The 23432-nt window shown below is 49.7% G+C and overlaps 1 protein-coding gene across 1 annotated transcript in view; it reads right to left on the bottom strand.

Moving 5' to 3' along the window:
* Positions 1-13194: 13194 nt before the first annotated feature.
* Positions 13195-23432, bottom strand: part of LOC137443449 (integrator complex subunit 9) — a 29121-nt gene continuing 18883 nt past the window's right edge. Inside the window, exons 3-5 of the mRNA XM_068143187.1 lie at positions 17431-17529; positions 15007-15144; positions 13195-13655 (exon numbers count right to left, since the gene is read on the bottom strand). Of these exons, the coding sequence (XP_067999288.1) occupies positions 13479-13655; positions 15007-15144; positions 17431-17529 (414 nt within the window). The 3' untranslated portion in view covers positions 13195-13478. The remainder of the gene's footprint in view (positions 13656-15006; positions 15145-17430; positions 17530-23432) is intronic.

The following is a 23432-nucleotide window of genomic DNA, read 5'->3' on the forward strand; positions in this document are numbered from 1 at the left end:
GGTCAAGGTCCCTCTGCAGAGCCTTTCTACCCTCTAACTGACTAACATCTGCTCCTAACTTTGTGTCATCTGCAAACTTGCTGATGACTGACTCGACCCCCTCATCCAGATCATCAATGAAGATGTTGAAGAGGATGGGGCCCAGCACTGATCCCTGGGGGATGCCACTGGTGACTGGCCGCCAGCTGGATGTGGCACCATTCACCACCACTCTATGGGCTCGGCCCTCTAGCCAATTCCTAACCCAGTACAGAGTGTTGTGGTCCAAGCCACGAGCTGACAGCTTAGCCAGCAGTTTGCTGTGGGGGGACGGTGTCAAAGGCCTTGCTGAAGTCCAGGTAGACCACATCCACAGGCCTCCCCACGTCCACCAGACGGGTCACCTGATCATAGAAGGAGATCAGGTTGGATAGGCAGGACCTGCCCTTCCTAAATCCATGTTGGCTGGACCTGAGCCCTTGGCTGTCCTTCAGGTGCTCAGTTATTTCCGCCAGGATAATCTGCTCCATCACTTTCCCTGGCACTGAGGTCAGGCTGACCGGCCTGTAGTTTCCAGGTTCCTCCATGCGACCTTTCTTATGGATGGAGACCACATTGGCCAGTTTCCAGTCATCTGAGACCTCACCGGTGAGCCAGGACTGGAGGAAAATGATGGACAGTGTCCTGGCCAGCACATCTGCCAGGTCTCTCAGCACCCTAGGATGGATCCCATCCGGTCCCATGGACTTGTGAGTGTCCAAGTGGCTCAGCAGGTCCCGAACTAATTCCTCATGGATTACTGGGGCATTACACTGCTCCAGAGGACTTGACAGTCCTCTGCCACTTGGTTTTACATCTCCCCTCATTAGCAGCAATGCAGTGGCTCATGTACAGTGAAGGGACATGGAGTCAGCCAAGGTTGGAGGCAGCTCTGCCTTCCCCACCCCTCTGCCTGCACAGCAGGAGGCAGAGAGGAGCAGGGAGGGACCAGGTGTGGATTGCATTTTGTGTAAGCAGAGGGATGCTGCTCAGCAGCTGATCTTCAACTGAACTGGAAATGTTATTATTCTGGTGAGAGACTCATCCAGGGAGCTTGGAACCCCCCTGAGGACATGATGTGAAGTATTTCCCTTGCCGTTTGTGTCAGAGGGCTTGGGGCTTGCTTGAGTTGTTGCTTTGGGTGCAGAGCTGGCAGCAAGCCCAAGGTTGTGGGTTTCTCCTCTTCTCTTGGTGTGTTTCAGTCAAAGGCCAGTGGAGATAGGGAGATCAGCACTGGAAATCTAAGTTGTCCTTCCCAGGCTCTTAACATGCTCAACTCATGCCCAAAAGGAGTTTTTTTTGGAGGATCCCTGTAGTTGCTGCAGCCAGGGCTCAGGCTCAGAGTGTGATGGTTGATGGGATCAGCGCACACATCGTGAGATGGCTTCATTCTTGATTAAATCCCCCAAAGGGGAGGATTTGGGTGCTGTGAGTCACTGATGGCAGTTGCTCAGGGTCATGCTGGGCAGCAGCAATGTCAGGAGGAACAGAATGCCATGAGGAAACTGAATGCCAGCAAGAGCATCTCCTTCCCACCCACAGGGCTGGTGCTGTCCCTCCTAGGTCTCTGCTACTGTAGCTCCTTCCCAAATAGGCATCAAAGCTCCTCTGGAGTAGACTTGTGATTCTGACCCTGATTTTCTGCTGCCGAGACATCCCAGGATCTGAGCTGTCTTTATGCTTCTCTCCACCATCAGGGAGGAGAGGGACATTCCTGGAGAGCAGTCTGGCCCCTGCTACTTTCCCAGACACCCTCCCTAGCTACCCCTCGCTCCCCCATGACTTTCCGGGGGGTCCCAGGGCAACTCCCAAGCTCAGGTTAGGTTGTATGATTCATCCCAACTCCAGCACAGAGCAGCTTGGGGCATGCAGTCCCACCACCCCAGCCCTGAGGAGATAGGAAGGTCTCTCAGAGGCTGCACCTTCCCAGGGGAAAGGCCTTTTCCCCTTCCCAATGTTTCAGCTGCTTCACCTAGGCCTGGAGGTTGCAGCCAGAAGGTGCTGGATGTGGAGCAAGGCCTTTGTTCACTGCAGAAGTCACACAGCTCCTGCCCTCCTCTGCACCATGGCTGTGCCGACTGCTCTGTGAGCACCAGGTTTAAAAACAAAACAAAATCTGAGAGAAACAAAACACTCCTGCAACACAAGCACAATGTTGAGTTCTTTTGTAAAAGGATCCAATAAATGGAGAGTTTAACTTGAGAGTATCTCAGTGCCTGCTTTAAGGGGGCTGGGAGAGTGGGGATTACTACAATGAGGATGGTGAGACACAGGCTCAGGTTGCCCAGAGAGGTGGTAGATGCCTCATCCCTGGAACCATTCCAGATCACGTTGGACAGGGTTCTGAAGTCTCCCTCCTTTTCTCCAGACTAAACACCACCAGTTCCCTCAGCTGCTCCTCACAACACTTGTGCTATAGACCCTTCCCCAGCTTCATTGCTATTCCTTGGGCCTGCTCCAGCACCTCAGTGTCCTTGGAGTGAGGGGCCCAAAACTGAACCCCATACTTGAGGTGCACCCTCACCAGTGCTCAGTACAGGGGGATGATCCTTGCCCTAGTTCTGCTGGCCACACCATTATGGATCCAAGCCAGGATGCTGTTGGCCTTCTTGGCCACCTGGGCACGTGCTGGTTCATAGTTAGCTGGCTGTTAACCAACATCATCAAGTCCTTTTCTGCCAGGCAAGTTTCCAGGTACTCTGGCCCAAGCCTGGAGTGTTGCAGGGGGTTGTTGTGACCCAAATGCAGGACCCTGCACTTGGCTTTCTTGAGCCTTACCCCATTGGCCTCAGCCAAGCCAGCCAGCCTGGCCAGATCCCTCTGTGGAGCCTTCCTACCCTCCAGCAGTTCAACACTCCCACTCTACTCAGTGTCACCTGCAGACTTACTGAGGATGCCCTCAGTTCCTTCATCCACATCACTGATAAAGATGACACGAAGCTGGAATGGTATTTGGGAGCCCTGGTGATGGTTTCAAATCCCTGAGTGAAGCAGGATTTTGCCCACAGTGCAACCAAATAGCGACAGCCAGGGTATGGAGAAACTGGGGAAGTATTAAAGGCAGTCAGCACCACCAGGAAGCATCTGCAGCCACCCAGTGAAAGGCAGCAGGGCCAGTGGCAGCACTCTGTAATTTAGAGGTTCAAAGCAGTAAATAGTAGAAGTCAGAGGGAAATGAGCAGTTATTAGCCAGGCAATTACCTAAAGACCTGTGCTGTGCTCAGTGCTGTGCCTGCAAGGGAAGGATAATTGTGGAAAAAAAGCAAGAAAACAACTCTCAATCAAATGCCACCAGTCTTTGTGAACCCTCCCCAGAGCTTGGCCCTGGGGATGGATGTAGCACAGTAGTATCAACCCAGCAGGTTTGATTTTTCACTTTCCCCTTCAAAAAACCCCACAAAACAAACAGTGAGGTGTAACATAACTTGTTTAACATTGTCATCAAAAAGCTGGATGGAGGAATGGGGTGGACCATCAGCAAGTTTGCTGATGATAGAAAGCTGGGAGGAGTAGCTGACACACTGTCAGGCTGTGCTGCTTTCATCAAGACCTGCATAGACTGAGTGGAAGGGAACCTCTTGAAGTTCAAGCTGGGAGTGCTGGTGGACAAGTTCCCCAAGAGCCAGCCATGTGCTCCCATGGCCAAGTAGGCCAATGGTCTCCCAGGGTGCATTCAGAAGAGCTTGGCCAGCAGGTCAAGGGAACTTCTCCTCCCCCCCTGACAGTCTCACAGAATCATAGAAAGATAATTGTTTGTGGCTAACTGGGGAAGCTGCAGAGAGGCCAGCAAAGCACAGCAAGACTGCAGGACTCCCATCTCATAGTTTCATAGTTTCATTCAGGGTTGGAAGGGACCACAAGGATCATCTAGTTCCAACCCCCCTGCCATGGGCAGGGACACCCTACACTAGATCAGGCTGCCCAGAGCCTCATCCAGCCTGGTCTTAAACACCCCCAGGGACGGGGCCTTGACCACCTCCCTGGACAACACATTCCAGGGTTTCACCACTCTCATGGTGAAGAACCTCCTCCTCACATCTAGCCTGAATCTCCCCACCTCCAGCTTCATTCCATTCCCCCTAGTCCTATCACTACCTGAGATCCTGAGAAGTCCTTCCCCAGCCTTCCTGTAGGCCCCCTTCAGATACTGGAAGGCCACAATTAGGTCACCTCGGAGCCTTCTCTTCTGCAGACTGAACAGCCCCAACTCCTTCAGTCTGTCCTCATAGGAGAGGTGCTCCAGCCCTCTGATCATCCTTGTGGCCCTTCTCTGGACACGTTCCAGCACCTCCACATCCCTCTTGTAATAGGGGCTCCAGAACTGGACGCAGTACTCCAGGTGGGGTCTCACCAGGGCTGAGTAGAGGGGGAGGATCACCTCCCTCGACCTGCTAGCCACACTTCTCCTGATGCAGCCCAGGATCTGATTGGCTTTGCGGACTGCAAGTGCACATTGAGAGCTCATGTTGAGCTTTTTGTCCACCAGCACCCCCAAGTCTCTCTCCTCAGGGCTATCCTCCAGCCAGTCACTGCCCAGCCTGTATTTGTGCCTGGGATTGCCTCGACCCAGATGCAGGACCCTGCACTTGCTCTTATTGAACTTCATGAGGTTGGCTTGTGCCCACCTCTCCAGCCTGTCAAGGTCCCTCTGGATGGCCTCCCTTCCCTCCAGCATGTCTGCTGCACCGCACAGCTTGGTGTCATCAGCAAACTTGCTGAGGGTGCACTCAATGCCACTGTCCATGTCACCCACAAAGATGTTGAACAAGACAGGTCCCAGGACTGATCCCTGAGGGACTCCGCTTGTCACTGGCCTCCCCTGGGACATGGAGCCATTGACAGCCACTCTTTGGGTGCGGCCATCAAGCCAGTTCCTTATCCATCTAGTGGTCCACCCATCAAACCCATGTGTCACCAGTTTGGAGACCAGGATGTGGTGCGGGACAGTGTCAAAGGCTTTGCTCTCACACACAGGCATGGGGACTGGGACGGTCACGGCACAAAGGGCATCATGTGGTGGCCAAGGGGATCAAGGGGATCTTTTTTTCTCCTTTCTGGAAGGAAGAGAGTGGAGCAAAGTACCTTTGATGTCTCTGTCTAGTGAAGTCCACCTCGCTGGTTAAAACATTTAGAATAAACATTTAGAATAAACCAAACCAGGTTGGAAGAGACCTTCAAGATCATCGTGTCCAACCCATCAACCAATCCAACCCACCCAAACAGCTAACCCATGGCACCAAGCACCCCATCAAGTCTCCTTCTGAACACCTTCAATGACAGCGACTCCACCACCTCCCCGGGCAGCCCATTCCATAGCGCAATCACTCTTTCTGTATAGAACTTCTTCCTAACATCCAACCTGAACCTCCCCTGGTGCAGCCTGAGACTGTGTCCTCTTGTTCTGGTACTGGGTGCCTGGGAGAAGAGACCATCATCAGCCTGTCTACAACCTCCCTTCAGGTAATTGTAGAGAGTGATAAGGTCACCCCTGAGTCTCCTCTTCTCCAGGCTAAGCAACCCCAGCTCCCTCAGCCTCTCCTCATAGGGCTTGTGTTCCAAGCCCCTCACCAACTTTGTTGCTCTTCTCTGGACTCGTTCCAGCAAGTCAACATCCTTCCTAAACTGAGGGGCCCAGAACTGGACACAGGACTCGAGGTGTGGCCTAACCAGTGCAGTGTACAGGGGCAGAATGACCTCCCTGCTCCTGCTGGCCACACTGTTCTTGATGCAGGCCAGGATGCCATTGGCCCTCTTGGCTGCCTGGGCACACTGCAGGCTCATGTTAAGCCTACCATCAACCAGCACCCCCAGGTCCCTCTCTGCCTGGCTGCTCTCTAGCCACTCTGACCCCAGCCTGTAGCACTGCATGAGGTTGTTGTGGCCAATGTGCAGAACCCGGCATTTGGATGTGTTAAATCTCATGCCGTTGGATTCTGCCCATCTGTCCAGCCTGTCGAGGTCTCTCTGCAGAGCCTCTCTGCCCTCCAGCAGATCAACTCTTGCCCCCAGCTTGGTGTCGTCAGCAAATTTACTGATGATGGACTCAATGCCCTCATCCAGATCATCAATAAAGATGTTAAAGAGCACAGGGCCCAGCACTGATCCTTGGGGCACACCACTAGTGACTGGCTGCCAGCTGGATGTGGCACCATTCACCACCACTCTCTGGGCTCGGCCCTCCAGCCAGTTCCTAACCCAATGCAGTGTGCTCCCATCCAAGCCATGGGCTGACAGCTTGGCCAGCAGTTTGCTATGGGGGACGGTGTCAAAGGCCTTGCTGAGGTCCAGGTAGACCACATCCACATCCACCAGGCGGGTCACCTGATCATAGAAGGAGATCAGGTTGGTCAGGCAGGACCTGCCCTTCCTAAATCCATGCTGGCTAGGCCTGATCCCTTGGCCATCCTGTAAGTGTTGTGTTATTGAACTCAGGATGACCTGTTCCATGATCTTGCCTGGCACTGAGGTCAGGCTGACAGGCCTGTAATTCCCTGGCTCATCCAACCGGCCCTTCTTATGGATGGGCACCACGTTGGCCAGCTTCCAGTCCTCTGGGACCTCGCCAGTGAGCCAGGACTGCTGGAAAATTATGGATAGTGGCTTGGCCAGCTCATCTGCCAGCTCTCTCAGCACCCTAGGATGAATCCCATCTGGTCCCATGGACTTGTGGGGATCCAAGCTGTTAAGGAGAGTTCCAACTACTGCCTCATGGAACATAGGGAAACTGTGCAGCTCCCTGGCTCCTTCTGCTAGCTCTGCAGGCCAGCTGTCAGGAAGACGTTCTGTCCTTCTAGTAAAAATTGAGGCAAAGAAGGTGTTAAGTATCTCTGCCTTTTCCTTATCCTTGGTTACAATGTTCCCCTCCGTATCCACCAAGGAGTGGAGGTTTTCCTTCCCCTTCCTCTTACTATTAATGTATTTATAGAAGGACTTTTTGTTGTCCTTCACAGTAGAGGCCAGTTTAAGCTCCAAGTGTGCTTTTGCCTCCCTAATTCTCTTCCTACAAGACCTAGCAACATCCTTAAACATTCTGTGGGTTGCCTCCCCTCGCTTCCAAAGGTGATACACCCTCTTTTTTTCCCTCAGTTCCATTAAAAGTTCCTGAACCATCCAGGCTGGCCGTCTGCCCCGGCGGCTCATCTTCTGGCACATTGGCACAGCCTGTCCCTGAGCCTTCAACAATTCTTCATTGAAGTAGGTCCAGCTCTCCTGGACCCCTTTGTTTTTAAAGGCTTTATCCCAAGGAACCCTCTGAATTAGTTCCTTGAGTAACCCAAAGTCTGCCCTCCGGAAGTCCAGAGTGGAGGTCTTCTTGCCGCCCCTCTTGGCTTGACCAAAAACCGAGAATTCAATTATCTCGTGGTCACTGGACCCCAAACACCCTCCAACCACCACATCGCCCACCAGTCCTTCCCTGTTGGTGAAGAGGAGGTCAAGCATAGCCTTGCCCCTGGTAGGCTCTCGCAGCACCTGGGATAAGAAGCTGTCCTCCATGCATTCTAAAAACCTTCTAGACTGTCTCCTCTCTGCCGTGTTGAGTTCCCAGCAGATGTCAGGCAGGTTGAAGTCGCCCATGAGAACAAGGTCCGGAGATCTTGAGACAGCCCTAAGCTGCCTATAGAATGCTTCGTCAACATCTTCCTCCTGGTTGGGTGGTCTATAATAGACTCCAACCAGGGTGTCTGCCCTGCTGGTCTTCCCTCTAATACTTATCCACAAGCATTCAACCCGATCGTCCCTAATATCCATCTCAATGGCATCTAGTGCCTTCCTGATGTACAGGGCCACCCCTCCACCCCTTCTTCCTCGCCTGTCTCTCCTGAAGAGCTTGTAACCGTCAATTGCAGCGCTCCAGTCGTGTGAGTCGTCCCACCACGTCTCTGTGATGGCAACTATATCATAATTTTCCTGCTGCATCAAGGCTTCCAGCTCCTCCTGTTTGTTACCCATGCTTCGTGCATTAGTGTACATGCACTTCAGCTGGGCTGCTGGTTTCACCTCTGACTCTAGCTTGTCGCCCCCAGACTCTTGTCTGAGAGGACTCTTTTCAGCCCCTTCCCCCTTCGAAACTAGTTTAAAGCCCTGTTGATGAGACCTGCCAATTCCCTTCCCAGGATCTTTTTATCTTTGGGGGACAGTCCGTTCTCATATACTGTGATCTTTCCCCTTCTCTGGGACAGATGTACTCTATCTGTTGCCAGCTGGCCTGGTGCAGTGGAAAGTTTCCCAATATCAAAAAACCCAAAATTCTTTTGACTGCACCAGCCTCTAAGCCACTTGTTAACTATAGCTGCTGACCTGTTCCTTACTGTATTCCCTCCTGCAGTTAAGGGTATTGATGAAAAAATTATTTGTGCCCCTGACCCCTCAACCAGGTCTCCCAGGGCCCTGAAGTCATCTTTGATAGCCCTGGGAGTTCTGGTTGCAACATCATCATTCCCCAACTGCATAACTAGTAAGGGGTAGTAGTCAGAGGGCTGTACCAGTTTAGGCAGCCTACTGGTAACATCATTAACTTGGGCTCCTGGCAGACAACAGAGTTCCCTATGAGATGGGTCAGGCCGACATATAGGGCCCTCCATTCCCCTCAGAAGGGAATCACCAATAACAACTACCCTCCTCTTTTTATTGAGGGCACAGGTCCTGATGCCAGCAGAAGACTGTTTGACCTTAGGCTGCTTTGCCTTAGGCTGTTTAATCTTAGGCTGCTTAGCCTTAGGGAGAACCCCAGATGGTGTGTCCTCCGGCATCAGGACCACCTCACCCTCAATTTCCAGTGCTCCATATCTGTTTTCTAAGAGCAGCGGGGAAGGCGAGGGGAGGCAAGGAGGTTTAACTTTGCGTCTTTTGAGAGTAACCTGCGTCCATTCACCTCTGCTTTTTGAATAACCAGCCTCTGCTGGGGGAGCCTGCAGAGCCTCCTTACTCCGATTCAACTCTTTCCTCTTCTGATTCTGATTCACCTCTTTCCTCCTTTGGTCCATCTCCTTCCTCCTCTGGTTCATCTCTTTCCTACATTTCCTTACATTTCTAAGGCTAGCAAACTTATCCCTCAGTCCGGCCACCATATTAAGCAGATAGTCAACCTGCTCACACCTTATACAAGAGTTGCCCCCACTATCCTGCGTCTCAAGGGCCAGGCTCCAGCATTCTCTACAGCCAGATACCTGGACAGCTACGTGCTTCTGTTCTACCTCGGTCTGGGTCGACACTGATTTTTTTGGGGAGATTTTGCTGCGAGTTACAACCATGGCTGTCCCTGGCCACAGCACCTACTGCCAATTTAAAAACAAAAACAAAAACAAAAAAAAAAACCAAAAAAGAGAGAGAATACGGGCTGCCCGACAAAGTGAACCCCCCGAGCCGCAGCAGAGCCTTTTAAATTCAGCCGCTCCCGCCGCTGGGATCACGAGTCTGACCACGTGAAAGAGCGGCTGCTCCTTCCCCGCGGCAAAACTCGGCAGCGATGGCGATTCCCGCAGCCCGAAAAGGAGAGCAGCGGCTGGTCCCCGGCGGTTGCTGGTCTGGGTGCTGTCTCGAGGAAGCTGCCCGATGCATTTGCTGTCCATTCCACACCCTCCATCCACAGCTCTCCTGGGCTCCCATGGTTACCTTGGCCGGACTGACCCAGCCTCAACAAAAGACATTCAGTTTTCTTCCTCGCTGCAGAATGAACAAATAACTATTTTTGCTGGTTTAATTAAGATTTTTCATTAAAGAATCCCCCCCCACTCCACCTCTGCCTGCACCCAGTAGGTTTATTTTTCCAGCAGGCACAACCTTCCCCTGTGTAAGAAATGCATCGGTTTGCAGACGCTGGACTGGAGCAGGAAGGAGTTTTCCTGCCCAAAATGTCAAGTGGAAAACTGAAGGCTTCTAAACTGATTGGTCGGGTTTTAATTTCCATGGGCTTGGAAAAGCCTTTGGAAAGCCATCAGCTCACAGATGATCTGATGTCAGCCAGACTGTTACTGGAACGAGTCAGAGCTTTGCATCTTTGGTGTGATAGCTCAATTGGAGAATCATAGAATTGTTTTGGTTGGAAGAGATCTTTAAGATTATCAAGTTAAAACAACTGTTAACCCAGCACTGCCAGCTCACCACTAAACCATGGCCTCCAGAACCACATCTACACAGTTTTTTCAATCCCTCCAGGGATGGTGGCTTCACCACTTCCCTGGGCAGACTCTTCCAGGGCTTGACAACTATTTCAGTGAAGAAATTGTGCCTCATGTCCAACCTAAACCTCCCTGAGGCCCTTCACTCTTGTTCTGTCACTTGAAATAAGAGACTGACACACACACCCCCTACACTCCAACCTCCTTTCAGGGAGTTGTAGAGAATGAGAAAGTCTCCTTTCACCTTTCCTCCAGGCTAAATGATCCCAGTTCCCTCAGCCACTCCTTACAAGATGTGTGCTCTAGACCCTTCAACAGCTTTGTGGTCCCTTTCTGGCCATGCTCCAGCACCTCAATATCCTTCTTGGAGAGAGGGGCTCAACACTGAACCCAGGATTCTGGGTGCAGTCTCACCAGTGCCCAGTACAGGAGGACAATCATCATTCCTGCTGGCTACACTATTGCTGATCAAAGCGAGGATGCTGTTGGCCTTCTTGGCCACCTGGGCACACTGCTGGCTCATCTTCAGCCAGCTGTTGACCAACACCCCTAGGTTCTTTTCCACTGGGAAGCTTTCCAGCCACTCTTGCCCAGACCTGGAGCATTTATGGGATTGTTGCAACTTGGATACAGGACCCAGCATTTGGCTTTGTTGAACCTCAGCCCTTTGATCCAGCCTGTCCAGATCTCTGTTGAGCCCCCCTACCCTACAGCAGATCAACACTCCTGGCCAGTTAGGTCTGTCATCTTGGTTGCTGCTCAAGGCAATCATTCTGGCTATAAATAGGTGTAAATTTGCTTTTCCCTAGCCAAGGTCTCCTTAATTCTTTGTAGAGAGGAGGTGTTTAGGAAGAGACTGGATGGGGTGCTTGTTGCCATGGTTTAGTTGATTAGATAGTGTTGGATGATAGGTTGGACTTGATCTCAAAGGTCTCTTCCAACCTGGTTAATTCTATTCTATTCTAATGCTACTCACTTCTTGGGTCATGGGAACTGAGCACTCAAGAGCCCATTTACCACCAGGGAATCCAGCTCTGCTCAATTCTACCCATGGGGCTCTAAGAGGGGAAGAGTCATTGGCTGGAGTCCATGCTGACACAAAAGCTTAATGGAGCCAATCTGGGATGGTCAAGTGTGTTTCAGAAGCTCACCATCACACAACTACAGTGAAGTGCTAATTACTAACTTCCCCTTTTCCAAAAGGTACCAGAAAAGAATGAGTAGGAATTTAAGTTTTGTTCTGTGTTTTCACTGTGGAGCCCTGCACCAGGCTGCCCAGAGAGGTTGTGGAGTCTCTTTTTGTAGAGACTTTCAAATCCCACCTGGACACAATTCTGTGGACCCTCCTCTGGGTGACCCTGCTTTAGAAGGGGATTGGACTAGATATCTCCACAGGTCCCTTCCAACCCCCACCAGTCTATGAGTCTATGAAAATAAGCTCTTTGTGCTGAATTGCTACAACTGCCAATCATGCCCTGCAAGGTACCCTGTGGCTGCCTCATGGCAGCACAGTGACTCAGATCTCCCAATACTCAGTTGCTCAAGCACAGCCTTCACCACGTGGCAAGTCCTGCCTTCATGTTCTGCCCACCAGCACACCATTCAGACAAGGTGTATGGACACCAGGCACTAATGCCCAGCCTCAGGTCTGGCTTCTTTAAGTGCAGTCCCTTACAATCATAATGCAAATGAGTATATTCACAGAAGGAAGGTTCTGGAGCACTGAAGGTGCTGGAGCTGGCCTAGGTAACAAGCAGAATGATGCGCTCAAGGACCCACGTATCACCAGGTCCACCTTTCCCTCTCCTGCTGCCCCCTCAGCTCAGCTGAGTGTACCACGTGGCCTCTGCCTGTTAAGAGTAATTGTCCTGGAGCTGTAATTCCAAGGTGAAATACATCCAATTCTTTTACTCTACTTTCAAGTGATGATAAAAGAAGCTGAGCTACAGCAAATGCTGTGAACTCTTAGGAGGATTAATGCTCCTGCAGCAGGTTTTTTATCACATTAATGATACTGCTTCTCTCATGCCCATGATGTACATGAAGCCAAGGTATGGCTGCTGGAGTCTGCACATCCAGTCCTTAGAGTATAGAAATGTGATGTGGGAACTGCAGGAGCAAACAGTTTTTATTGTAGAGCTCTTCTGCCACTGCTTTCATCTCCCCAAAGCTATAAACTGAAGGAGCAGTTGTATTTTACAGATGTGTGTAGACACACACAGGCATGCAGATGCTGTTATAAACCACAGCAATGTGCTTCCTCCTCGGCAGCCTGACCATGCTTTTTATTTCGAACACCAAATAAATACAAACAGCAGTGAATCTGAGAAACTGGCCACTTGTGAAAGCAATACTCCTAAGTTTAGGGCCCCAATAGATGATTTGGGAAGGGAAGACCTCCCCAGGTCTGAAGTGCAGATGGGTTTATATAAATGAGTCAGTATTTCAACCAGGATTTGGGACTGGGTGGGGGCTGAAAGGACAGGCTTTTGGAAGGTAAAACCAAGAGGCATTTCAATTTCAAAGGGTTTTTCTTGAGTACTAGGAGCTTTAACTGCTTTATATCCTTTTGAAAGCATCTTCCTGAGATACTTCCTGCACTGATGGTGGAGGAACCAGTCTCAGTGAAGAGGCTAAAGCTAGGTGGACAAATTGGTCACAACAGGTGAGGATGTACCACCAATGAACACCTCACATCACTAAAGCACATAGGGTTTTTTCCAAATGGCTCTGCTTTTGCAGGGAATGGCCAGGCTTCTGGCCCTCTGAAGCTGTTCTACCTACCCAGCAGAGCTTCCTTTTTCTGTTTTTACCATCTCTGCATTACCAGCTTTCTCCTTCTTCTTTGTGTCACTGAAATATACACAATGACGTAGATGGAGGACAGAGAGAAAATTGGATCTGGTGACCAGGAAGAAGTAGTGGGGAGAAAAATGAATCTCCTAATATCTAAGGCTGTTGTTTCAATATTCCTACAGACTTTTCTCAGGTGAAAGACTAGGGCATTCACTGCTGAGAGGGTCACACAGAGCAATGGCTGTGCACACACAGAGCACCCTGCCTGTGTAAATATACACTCTGCTTATTTACTCTGTGCTTCAGATCTCCTGTAAGATTCCAGCTCCTAACTGTACAAAACAGGAATCTTCTCCAAAGTATTCCAAAACTGTTTAACAATACAATTTCAAAAATAGATTGATGAAAAAAAATACTTCCTTGCTTCTCCATGAAGGGGAAGGTGGTTTCTGGTCTCTCTGAATCAAGAAGGGTTCTCTCTCCCTGGGGTCTGGCAAGCTCTTAGCACTGGTTCTCTGGGGCCTCTCCTTGCATGACGTCCACCAGCTAAAATTTCTGCAGAAATTTGAGAACCAGGTCACACAGTTTCACTCTCAAAGGTTCATCATTGTCACAGATGATGTGGGTGGAGTCCTCCTCTATCTGGATGAGGGTTTCTGCCTCCTGGAGGAGCACGATGTGGCCCTTGGCTGTGTCCTCTACCTTCACGTCACTGAAACCATGCTAGATGTAGCGTTGGAGAGGGAGTAAAAGAGAGAGAAATTACTACAGGCCAGGAAAACAAGCAGAGATGAAAGACAAGGGCACAGCAGGGAGGAGACATGAGAATGGCCACAAAATGTGAATGCCATGGCAGATACACTAGATCTCTGAGGTTTGCAGAGGAAACATGCACAGGCCAAGCTAAAGATGACCCTCACTATATGGATGGATAGAGTATAGAACAAGGCAGCTAAGGTCAACACTTTCCACTACACCAGGTCACTGCAGCTGCAGAATCTGGAGAGACAAAGAGGACAAATGCCTCCTTTAACCACAGAAATGACCATCTGTGGATATTACTCAAAGAAGATGATAATGGGGAGTTATTGAACCTCTGGGCAAAAGTCCTCGACAATCCTGCCCTTTTTCCTGCTAATTTTATCCAAGGAGTCATGCAGGCAAGAACAGGGTTCCACATCTGCCTGCAAGATCAGCCACCAAGCCCCCTGTCCTGCAGCTTCCCAGAAAGCTTCTCCATCAGTGGAGAAACTTGCAAGAATACTTTTGAGACCTGTTGTTCAAATTTATTGGAAATCAACTGATTAATTTCTTGCTTATATCCAGTCTGAAACTCCCTTCTTCTAGTTTAAAAGCATGTCACAACAGGTCCTGAAAAAAAGGTCTGTCCCCACCTTTCTGATGGAGCCCCTTTAAGTACTGAAAGGCCATAAGGAGGTCTCCCTGGAGCCTGCTCTTCCTGAGGCTGAACAACACCAACTCTCTCAGTGTGTCCTCACAGCAGAGGGGTTCCAGCCCTTTGATCATTTCTGTGGCTTCCTCTAGACCTGCTCCAACAGGTCCTTGTCTCTCCTGTGCTGAGGGCCCCAGAGCTGCCCAGCACTGCAGGTGGGGTGGCAGCAGAGTGGAGTAGAGGGGCAGAATCTCCTTACTCAATCTTCTGGCCATGCTGCTTTGGGTGCAGATGAGGATATATTTGGTTTCTGGGCTGCAAGCACATATTGTTGGCTCATGTCCAGCTTGTCATCCACCACTACCTCAAGTCCTTCTCTGCAGGGCTGCTCCCCATCCTATCATCTGCCCTATACTGAAGATAGCTTTGACCCAGGTGCAGGACCTTGCACTTGGCCTGACTTGGAGTCATATCAGGACATGACTCAAGAGGACTGTATTCCCCCCATACTCAGTGCAGGGACACACACTCCCACTGAAGTACTCTGTGAGCTTGTCATCTCCTTTCCATTTCAAGCCACACTAAAATTATTTAGTTCCTCTCTCTCTGCTGGCAAAGCAGCACATTTCTGAGATGAGTACAAACCCACTGGAACCTCACTTGCCACCAAAGACTTATTACCTTCTCGAGAGTCTGCACAAACTGGTCCACAGGAATGGAGCTACTCAGCAGTGACTTCAGAGGTTTACACTCTGGAATATCATCACTCACTCGCTTTCTCTTCTTGCCAGCAGTGGGCTGTGGAGGTTTTGGAGGGAGCTAATGGATGAGAATGTGCACAGTAATGCAGTGAACCACATCAGCTGACCATAATTTAGTTGGGATATCAAATACACAAGACAGGGAAAGAGTACTGTTTTCTGAGGCTTAAGGGGAACTTTGCAGTGCTGAAGGGGAGAGAAGAAACCCAACCTCAGGCTCCACTACAGTTCTGCACACACACAAACCACTGTTTAGAGAGATAAATTAGCAGCTTTAGCTCAAATCTCCATCATCTTCAAGTTTCTGTCAAATTCAGTTCTGTTCAAATTTCCATCATCTTAAAAGGCCTGTCTGACTCAACTCCAGACTGAAGCTTTCTATTTTAGCATTGAAGCACTCTGTAATATTTCCTAGGAATCATGTCTTGACAATCACACTCTGAAAGATGCCACATGTTGAGAAACAGGCAAAGTCAAAGCAAGGAACTGCTCGGGGAATGACAAAAATGGGCAATTCATTTCTTCCTGGCCCCAGAAAAGTGAGTCTTTAGGAAGAACTTGGATAGACAGGGAGGTGTGAGAGATGCTGCAGTGCCTTAAAAATCACTGGGGTGTGATCTGGGTATAATTTTGCACTGCTTCAGAAAGTGATTTGCCTTAACTCATCCCTGAGAGCCTTCTCCACTAGCAGGCAGCAGCAGTAGCTAACCAAGCACCATGAATTGCTGTGCTTGTGGGGAAGAGGTGAGCTTAACTGAACACTTCTGAAAGAGCAGCTCATGGATGTGAAAAACAGGTTCCTATCAAGAGCAGTGAGGGGATTGTAGTGCAAGATGTTAACTGTGCCAAGTTAGTTAGGTTGGGGAAGCATCAGCACTGGTCTTTCCCAGCGAAGCAGTAACTTGGTCCCTGGGAAGGAGGTGCTGGGAAATGTCTCCAAACTTTTGACAAGACCATTTGCCAGTGATGTGTCTGCACCACACACAGGGAATCTGTCTTGTAACATCCTGCATACTCCAGGTGACAGACTGGGCTCTTCTCATCTCTGTGTCTTTCCCATCATGTAGCACCATGTCTGAACCTGCTGATGGGATGTCCCTGTGTTTCTTTCCACAGTGTTTTTGATCCTTGAGAGGGAAATGCCACCTGCCCAGGCTCCAGGGATGCACTTAAGTCTCTTTTAAAATACCACCATTTTCCCTTTAGTTGGTGGGCCTGTGTGCATGCACTATGCTATTTGTGCATGAACCACTCACATGGGTCTGTGTTCATGGACTGAGGCTTTGGGGCTTGTCTACAGACAGCTTCTGTAACTCCCAGAGGTCCCAGGCTCAGACAGTACTGACAGATAATAATAACAATAATAATAATAATAATAATAATAATAATAATAATAATAATAATAATAATAACAACAACAACCACCACCAGGTTGGAAGAGACCTTCAAGATCATCGTGTCCAACCCATCAACCAATCCAACCCACCTAAACAACTAAACCATGCTGTCCTACTTCCATCCATTTATGAGGGCTCTGGCATTTTAATCCTAAGTCTAAGTTTATTTGGCATCAGGAATCAGAATAGAGAGTAAATGAACAACACAAAGGAGGAAGCAGCCTCAGACCAACTACATTGCAATACTAGCATTTTTTCAGTGTTGCCCAGTGTTTCTAGGAAACTGACTTAGAAGGAGTCAGGCAGCCTGTCTGCTGTGATTTAGGTGATAGAGATCCTTAACCAATCTTCATGTGCCTGCATTAAAGACAATACTGTACTGGGCTGTCTTCTCAAGTGTAGTGAGCCCAGCTCAGTTTGCTCCCCAGCAGGAGAGGCAGCATCATGCCAGGTGTGGCTTTACTGTATTCCCTGCAGTGTCAGCCTGAAGGAGGTGATAGGGAGACAGTGTACACTTTTACTTTGTACAAGGATTCACAATCCACTTCCTGGGGAACAAGACTTGCCAAATGTCTTCGGTCATCTCTCTCTCCTGACCCTCAGTTGTAAGTCCACGAGAGGCTGGCTGATGCTGATCCTGCTGTATGGCTTATGGAAGACAGCAGTATGATTTGTGGCCTCTCTTCAGAAATAATCTCACTTCCCCTTTTATCTTAGCCAGGCACACAACCAAGAAAAAGAAAGTAGAGAGATTTATTTGCATCCCACTCTCTGCTTTAAGTGTAATTCCTTACTCACACATAGCAGGACAAAGCATCTAACAAGGACTCTCTGCTCTGGTGGGGACAAGAGTTGCTGGAGGGGTTGCCTCATGAGAACAGCTGGGGTCCCAGATGGCAGGAAACCCAGCAGAAGGATATCTTTCTCCTTTTTCCATTATATTGTACCTGCAGCACATGCTTGTTGTCTTCAGTATGCAACACAGCAGAAACTGTTGCTAAGGAAATACCAGGCTTAATCTCCAAGGGCACAAGCGAATCTGCAAGCTAAAGGAAAAGAAGGATTTTATTCAGCAAGTGATAATCTCAACATTTGTATGAATCCAACTGTGATTTAAATTGGCAGCATGGCATTTTAAAACATGGACCAATGAACTGTAAACACAAACACACTAATACAGTGGCAGAGCACTCCTCTTACCTACTCAGCCCTCCTTCCAGCTCTTAAACCTACTGACTTTCACATTGTTGTCAGAGCAGCACAAGGTTTTCAGTAACCAGGAAAAGTCTCACAATATATAATTAAAGACAAACCTAACTTAAAAAGACTTTAATAGTAATTTTTAGTAGCAAAACTAATAATGTAGTTAGTCATTATTTATTATGTTTGTTCTGTCAGTGGGTAACAGAGCTAGTTTCCTTTCAGTTCCTTAGTGCTGTGGCATTCTGGCTGCAGAATAGCTGGAAGAAAAGGGTTTGAGCTTAAAAACATTGACACTTTTCCTTACAAGCCTGCAGAGAAACCCTTCCACTACCTTTTATATAGTTCTTCTCTGAAAGAAATAAAATCTAGTCTTGGCTACAACTTTTAATTCAATGGCAGCCTCCCAAGATCCTCAGCACTGAGGGTGTTGGCGGTGCATGTGGAGTGGGCAGCACTGCACCTGCTGAGACCTGTGGAAGTTGGCCAGCTGGGAAGCACCTCTCCCAGCCATGTTTCCAAAGGAATGCTGCAGAAAACACCACTTGTGAGCACAAGATACCATTCCCTTTTTCACGGAATCACAGTCAGAAGCACAGAATTGTTTTGGTTGGAAGAGACTTTTATGATCATCACATCCAACAACCTAGCACTGCCAAGTCCACCACTAAACCATGTCCCTCAACATCACATCTACACAGATTTCAAATTCATCCAGAGATGATGACTGCATCACTTCCCTGGGCAGCCTGCTCCAGAGATTGACAGCACTGTTGGGGAAAATTAAGGCAAGTTCTAGCTGACAATACACTGGAGTCCTGTCCATCACTTCAGTCAGGATTTAGTCCTAGGTAAACAGGTACCTTCCCAGTGCATGGGTGAGCAGCACAGGCAGTTTCTGTGTATCACTCCCATCCAAACACACTGCTGTTACTCACTGTGGACTTGAAGGCAAGGATACATGAAGTGTGCACTGTGGCGATGGTGAAACCCTGCAGGTGACTCAAAGAGATGGGATGGGAGGACTTTTCAGTTGGAAAGACAAGCAATGCCTAAAATACAAGTAGCACTGCCAGATATCTGCTGGGAACTTAATTCAGCAGAGAGGAGGCAGTCCAGAAGATTCCTGGAACAAATGGAGGACTGCTTCCTGACACAGCTGTTAAGCGAGCCTACCAGGGGATAGGCTCTGCTTGACCTGCTGTTCTCCAATAGGGAAGGGCTGGTGGGAGACGTGATCATGGGAGGCTGCCTAGGGTGCAGTGACCATGAGATAGTGTGACCGTTTGAGGCTGTCCCCTTAAGAAAGGGAATATGGTGGTCGGATGTTTGTAAACGAAAGGATGGATCTAAACTAATTTCATTGGTGGATTGGGAAGAAGCACCTTCTGAACTGGGAGTGCAGCAGAGTTTCCTGGGAATTCCTGCACTTTTCTGGTCAGTCTATCTTCCGCTCCCTCGGCAGCAGCTCGCTGTTTCCGGGCTTTTGGCAAAGGCTTGACCTTGAAACTGATAAGCTGCAAGGCATGTATTAACCGCTTTCCAATAAACACATAACTGCTTCTAATTTTTTTCTCTTTTCTCTCCTTTCTAACCCTCTCTGGGGAAAGGGGGAGAGAAGGGGGAGCAGAGGTGGGGAACCCCCTCAGCAGAGGGGGGGAACTCTCATTTCTGTGCTACTTTATTGTATATCTTTGTATATATTGCAAATATTGTAAATTCTGTAAATTCCCCTGCATATCCTGTATTGCTCTTGTAAATATACAGCACCCATTGCTTTGCTAATTCAGCTGTGAGGTTTTTTTTCCTTTCCCTTCAATTTTTCCTTCCCTTTACTTTACAGGGGGGAGGGAGGAGTATTTTTGGCCTTACCCTTCCAAAACTAAGACAGATAGTGAAGTTTTCAATATGCAGGGAGATAGGGAGGACTACCAACAGAACCTTCACCTTGGACTTCCGGAGGGTGAACTTCAGCCTGTTTAAGAAACTTATTTGTAAAGTCCCCTGGGTACCAGCCCTCATGAACCAAGGGGTCCAGGAGGGTTGGACCTACTTCAAACAGGAGCTCTTGAAGGCACAGGAACTGGCAGTTCCCACGTGCCGAAAGACAAGCCGGCGGGGAACGCGACCGGCCTGGATGAGCAAGCAGCTCCTGGAGGATTTAAGGTGGAAAAAGAGGCTGTATCACCTCTGGAAGGACGGGAAGGCTTCTTGAGGTATGTTCAAGGAAGTTGTTAGATTATGTAGGAATAAAATTAGGGAGGCAAAGGCCCAGTTGGAACTGAAGCGGGACACCTCTGTCAAAGACAATAAAAAGCATTTTTACAAATATATTAACAATAAGGAGAACGGCAGGAAGAACCTCCACCCCTTATTGGACCTGGAGGGGAACTCTGTGACTGAAGATGAGGAAAAGGCTGAGGTCCTGAACACCTTCTTTGCCTCAATTTTTAACAGCAAGGCAGGAGGAGTTCAGGACGAGTGGCCTCCTGAGCTGGGCGATGGGGTCGGGGAGCAGTGTAGTGCCCCGGTAATACATGAGGAATTAGTTTGGGACCTGCTGAGCCACTTGGACACTCACAAGTCCATGGGACCGGATGGGATCCATCCAAGGGTGCTGAGAGAGCTGGCAGATGAGCTGGCCAAGCCGCTCTCCATCATTTTCCTCCAGTCCTGGCTCACCAGTGAGGTCCCAGGTGACTGAAAACTGGCCAACATGGTCTCCATCCATAAGAAAGGTTGGATGGAGGAACCTGGAAGCTACAGGCCAGTCAGCCTGACCTCAGTGCCAGGGAAAGTGATGGAGCATATTATCCTGGCGGAAATAACTGAGCACCTTAAGGACGGCCAAGGGCTCAGGTCCAGCCAACATGGATTTAGGAAGGGCAGGTCCTGCCTCTCCAACCTGATCTCCTTCTACGATCAGGTGACCCGTCTGGTGGACGTGGGGAGGCCTGTGGATGTGGTCTACCTGGACTTCAGCAAGGCCTTTGACACCATCCCCCACAGCAAACTGCTGTCTAAGCTGTCAGCTCGTGGCTTGGACCACAACACTCTGTACTGGGTTAGGAAGTGGCTGGAGGGCCAAGCCCTGAGAGTGGTGGTGAATGGTGCCACATCCAGCTGGCGGCCAGTCACCAGTGGCATCCCCCAGGGATCAGTGCTGGGCCCCATCCTCTTCAACATCTTCATTGATGATCTGGATGAGGGGGTCAAGTCAGTCATCAGCAAGTTTGCAGATGACACAAAGTTAGGAGCAGATGTTAGTCAGTTAGAGTGTAGAAAGGCTCTGCAGAGGGACCTCAACCGACTGGACAGATGGGCAGAATCCAATGGGATGGCATTTAACAAGTCCAAGTGCCGAATGCTGCACTTTGGCTACGGCAATCCCATGCAGAGCTATAGGCTGGGGTCGGAGTGGCTGGAGAGCTCCCAAACAGAGAGGGACCTGGGTGTGCTGATCGACAGCCACCTGAATATGAGCCAGCAGTGTGCCCAGGTGGCCAAGAGGGCCAATGGCATCCTGGCCTGCCTTAGGAATAGTGTGGCCAGCAGGAGCAGGGAAGTCATTGTGCCCCTGTACTCTGCTTTGGTTGGCCGCACCTTGAGTACTATGTCCCGTTCTGGGCCCCTCAGTTTAAGGAGATCGAAACACTTGAACATGTCCAGAGAAGGGCAACAAGGCTGGTGAGAGGCCTTGAACACAAGCCCTACGAGGAAAGGCTGAGGGAGCTGAGCTCAGTGGTGACCGCATTGCCCTCTACAACTACCTGAAAGGTGGTTGTAGCCGGGAAGGGGTTGGTCTCATCTCCCAGGCAACCAGCACCAGAACAAGGGGACACAGTCTCAAGCTGCGCTGGAGAGGTTTAGACTTGAGGTGAGGAGAAAGTTCTTCACCGAGCAAGTCGTTCATCATTGGAATGGGGTCCCCAGGGAGGTGGTGGAGTCACCGTCCCTGGAGGTGTTCAAGAGGAGATTGGATGTGGCACTTGGTGCCATGGTCTAGTCATGGGGTCTGTGTTGATAGGCTGGACTCGATGATCCTCGAGGTCTTTAGAATAAACATTCCGTGGGTTGCCTCCACTGTCTTCCAAAGGTGATACACCGTCTTTTTTTCCCTTAGTTCCATTAAAAGTTCATTAACTATCCGGGCTGTCCGTCTGCCCCGGCGGCTCATCTTCCGGCACATTGGCACAGCCTGTCCCTGAGCCTTCAACAATTCTTCCTTGAAGTAGGTCCATCTCTCCTGGACCCCTTTATTATTAAGGGCTTTATCCCAAGGAACTCTCTGAATTAGTTCCTTGAGTAACCTGAAGTCTGTCCTCCGGAAGTCCAGAGTGGAGGTCTTCTTGCTACCCCTCTTAGCTTGACCAAAAACTGAAAATTCAAATGTCTTGTGGTCACTGGACCCCAAACACCCTCCGACCACCGCATCACCCCCCAGACCTTCCCTGTTGGTGAAGAGGAGGTCAAGCATAGCCTTGCCCCTGGTAGGCTCTCGCAGCACCTGGGATAAGAAGCTGTCCTCCATGCATTCTAAGAACCTCCTAGACTGTCTCCTCTCTGCTGTGTTGAGATCCCAGCAGATGTCAGGCAGGTTGAAGTCGCCCATGAGAACAAGGTCCGGAGATCTTGAGACAGCCCTAAGCTGCCTATAGAATGCTTCGTCAACATCTTCCTCCTGGTTGGGTGGTCTATAACAGACTCCAACCAGGGTGTCTGCCCTGCTGGTCTTCCCTCTAATTCTTATGCACAAGCACTCAACCCGATCTTCCCTAATATCCATCTCAATGGCATCTAGTGCCTCCCTGATGTACAGGGCCACCCCTCCACCCCTTCTTCCTTGCCTGTCTCTCCTGAAGAGCCTGTAGCCGTCAATTGCAGTGCTCCAGTCATGTGAGTCTTCCCACCATGTCTCTGTGATGGCAACTATATCATAACTTTCCTGCTGCAACAAGGCTTCCAGCTCCTCTTGTTTGTTACCCATGCTTTGTGCATTAGTGTACATGCACTTCAGCTGGGCTGCTGGTTTCACCTCTGACTCTAGCTTATCGCCCCCAGACTCTTGGCTGAGGGGACTATTTTCAGCCCCTTCCCCCTTTGAAACTAGTTTAAAGCCCTGTGGATGAGACCTGCCAATTCCCTTCCCAGGATCTTTTTTCCTTTAAGGGACAGACCTTTCTCATATACTGTGACCTTTCCCCTTCTCTGGGACAGATGTACTCCATCTGTTGCCAGCTGGCCTGGTGCAGTGGAAAGTTTCCCAAGATCAAAAACCCCAAAATTCTTTTGACTGCACCAGCCTCTAAGCCACTTGTTAACCTGACCCCTCAACCAGGTCTCCCAGGGCCCTGAAGTCATTTTTGATAGCCCTGGGAGTTCTGGTTGCAACATCATCATTCCCTAACTGCATAACTAGTAAAGGGTAGTAGTCAGAGGGCTGCACCAGTGTAGGCAGTCTACTGGTAACATCATTAACTTGGGCTCCTGGCAGACAACAGAGTTCCCTATGAGATGGGTCAGGCCAACATATAGGGCCCTCCGTTCCCCTCAGAAGGGAACCACCGATAACAATAACCCTCCTCTTTTTATTGAGGGAACAGGTCCTGATGCCAGGGGAAGGCTGTTTAACCTTAGGCTGCTCTGCCTTAGGCTGTTTAACCTTAGGCTGTTTAACCTCAGGCTGTTTAACCTCAGGGAGAACCCCAGATGGTGTGTCCTCCGGCATCAGGACCACCTCCCCCTTGAT

This window comes from Melanerpes formicivorus, unplaced genomic scaffold, assembly GCF_026170545.1.
Source record: "Melanerpes formicivorus ecotype bairdi unplaced genomic scaffold, bMelFor1.0.p_v2 SCAF_9, whole genome shotgun sequence".
NCBI lineage: Eukaryota > Metazoa > Chordata > Aves > Piciformes > Picidae > Melanerpes > Melanerpes formicivorus.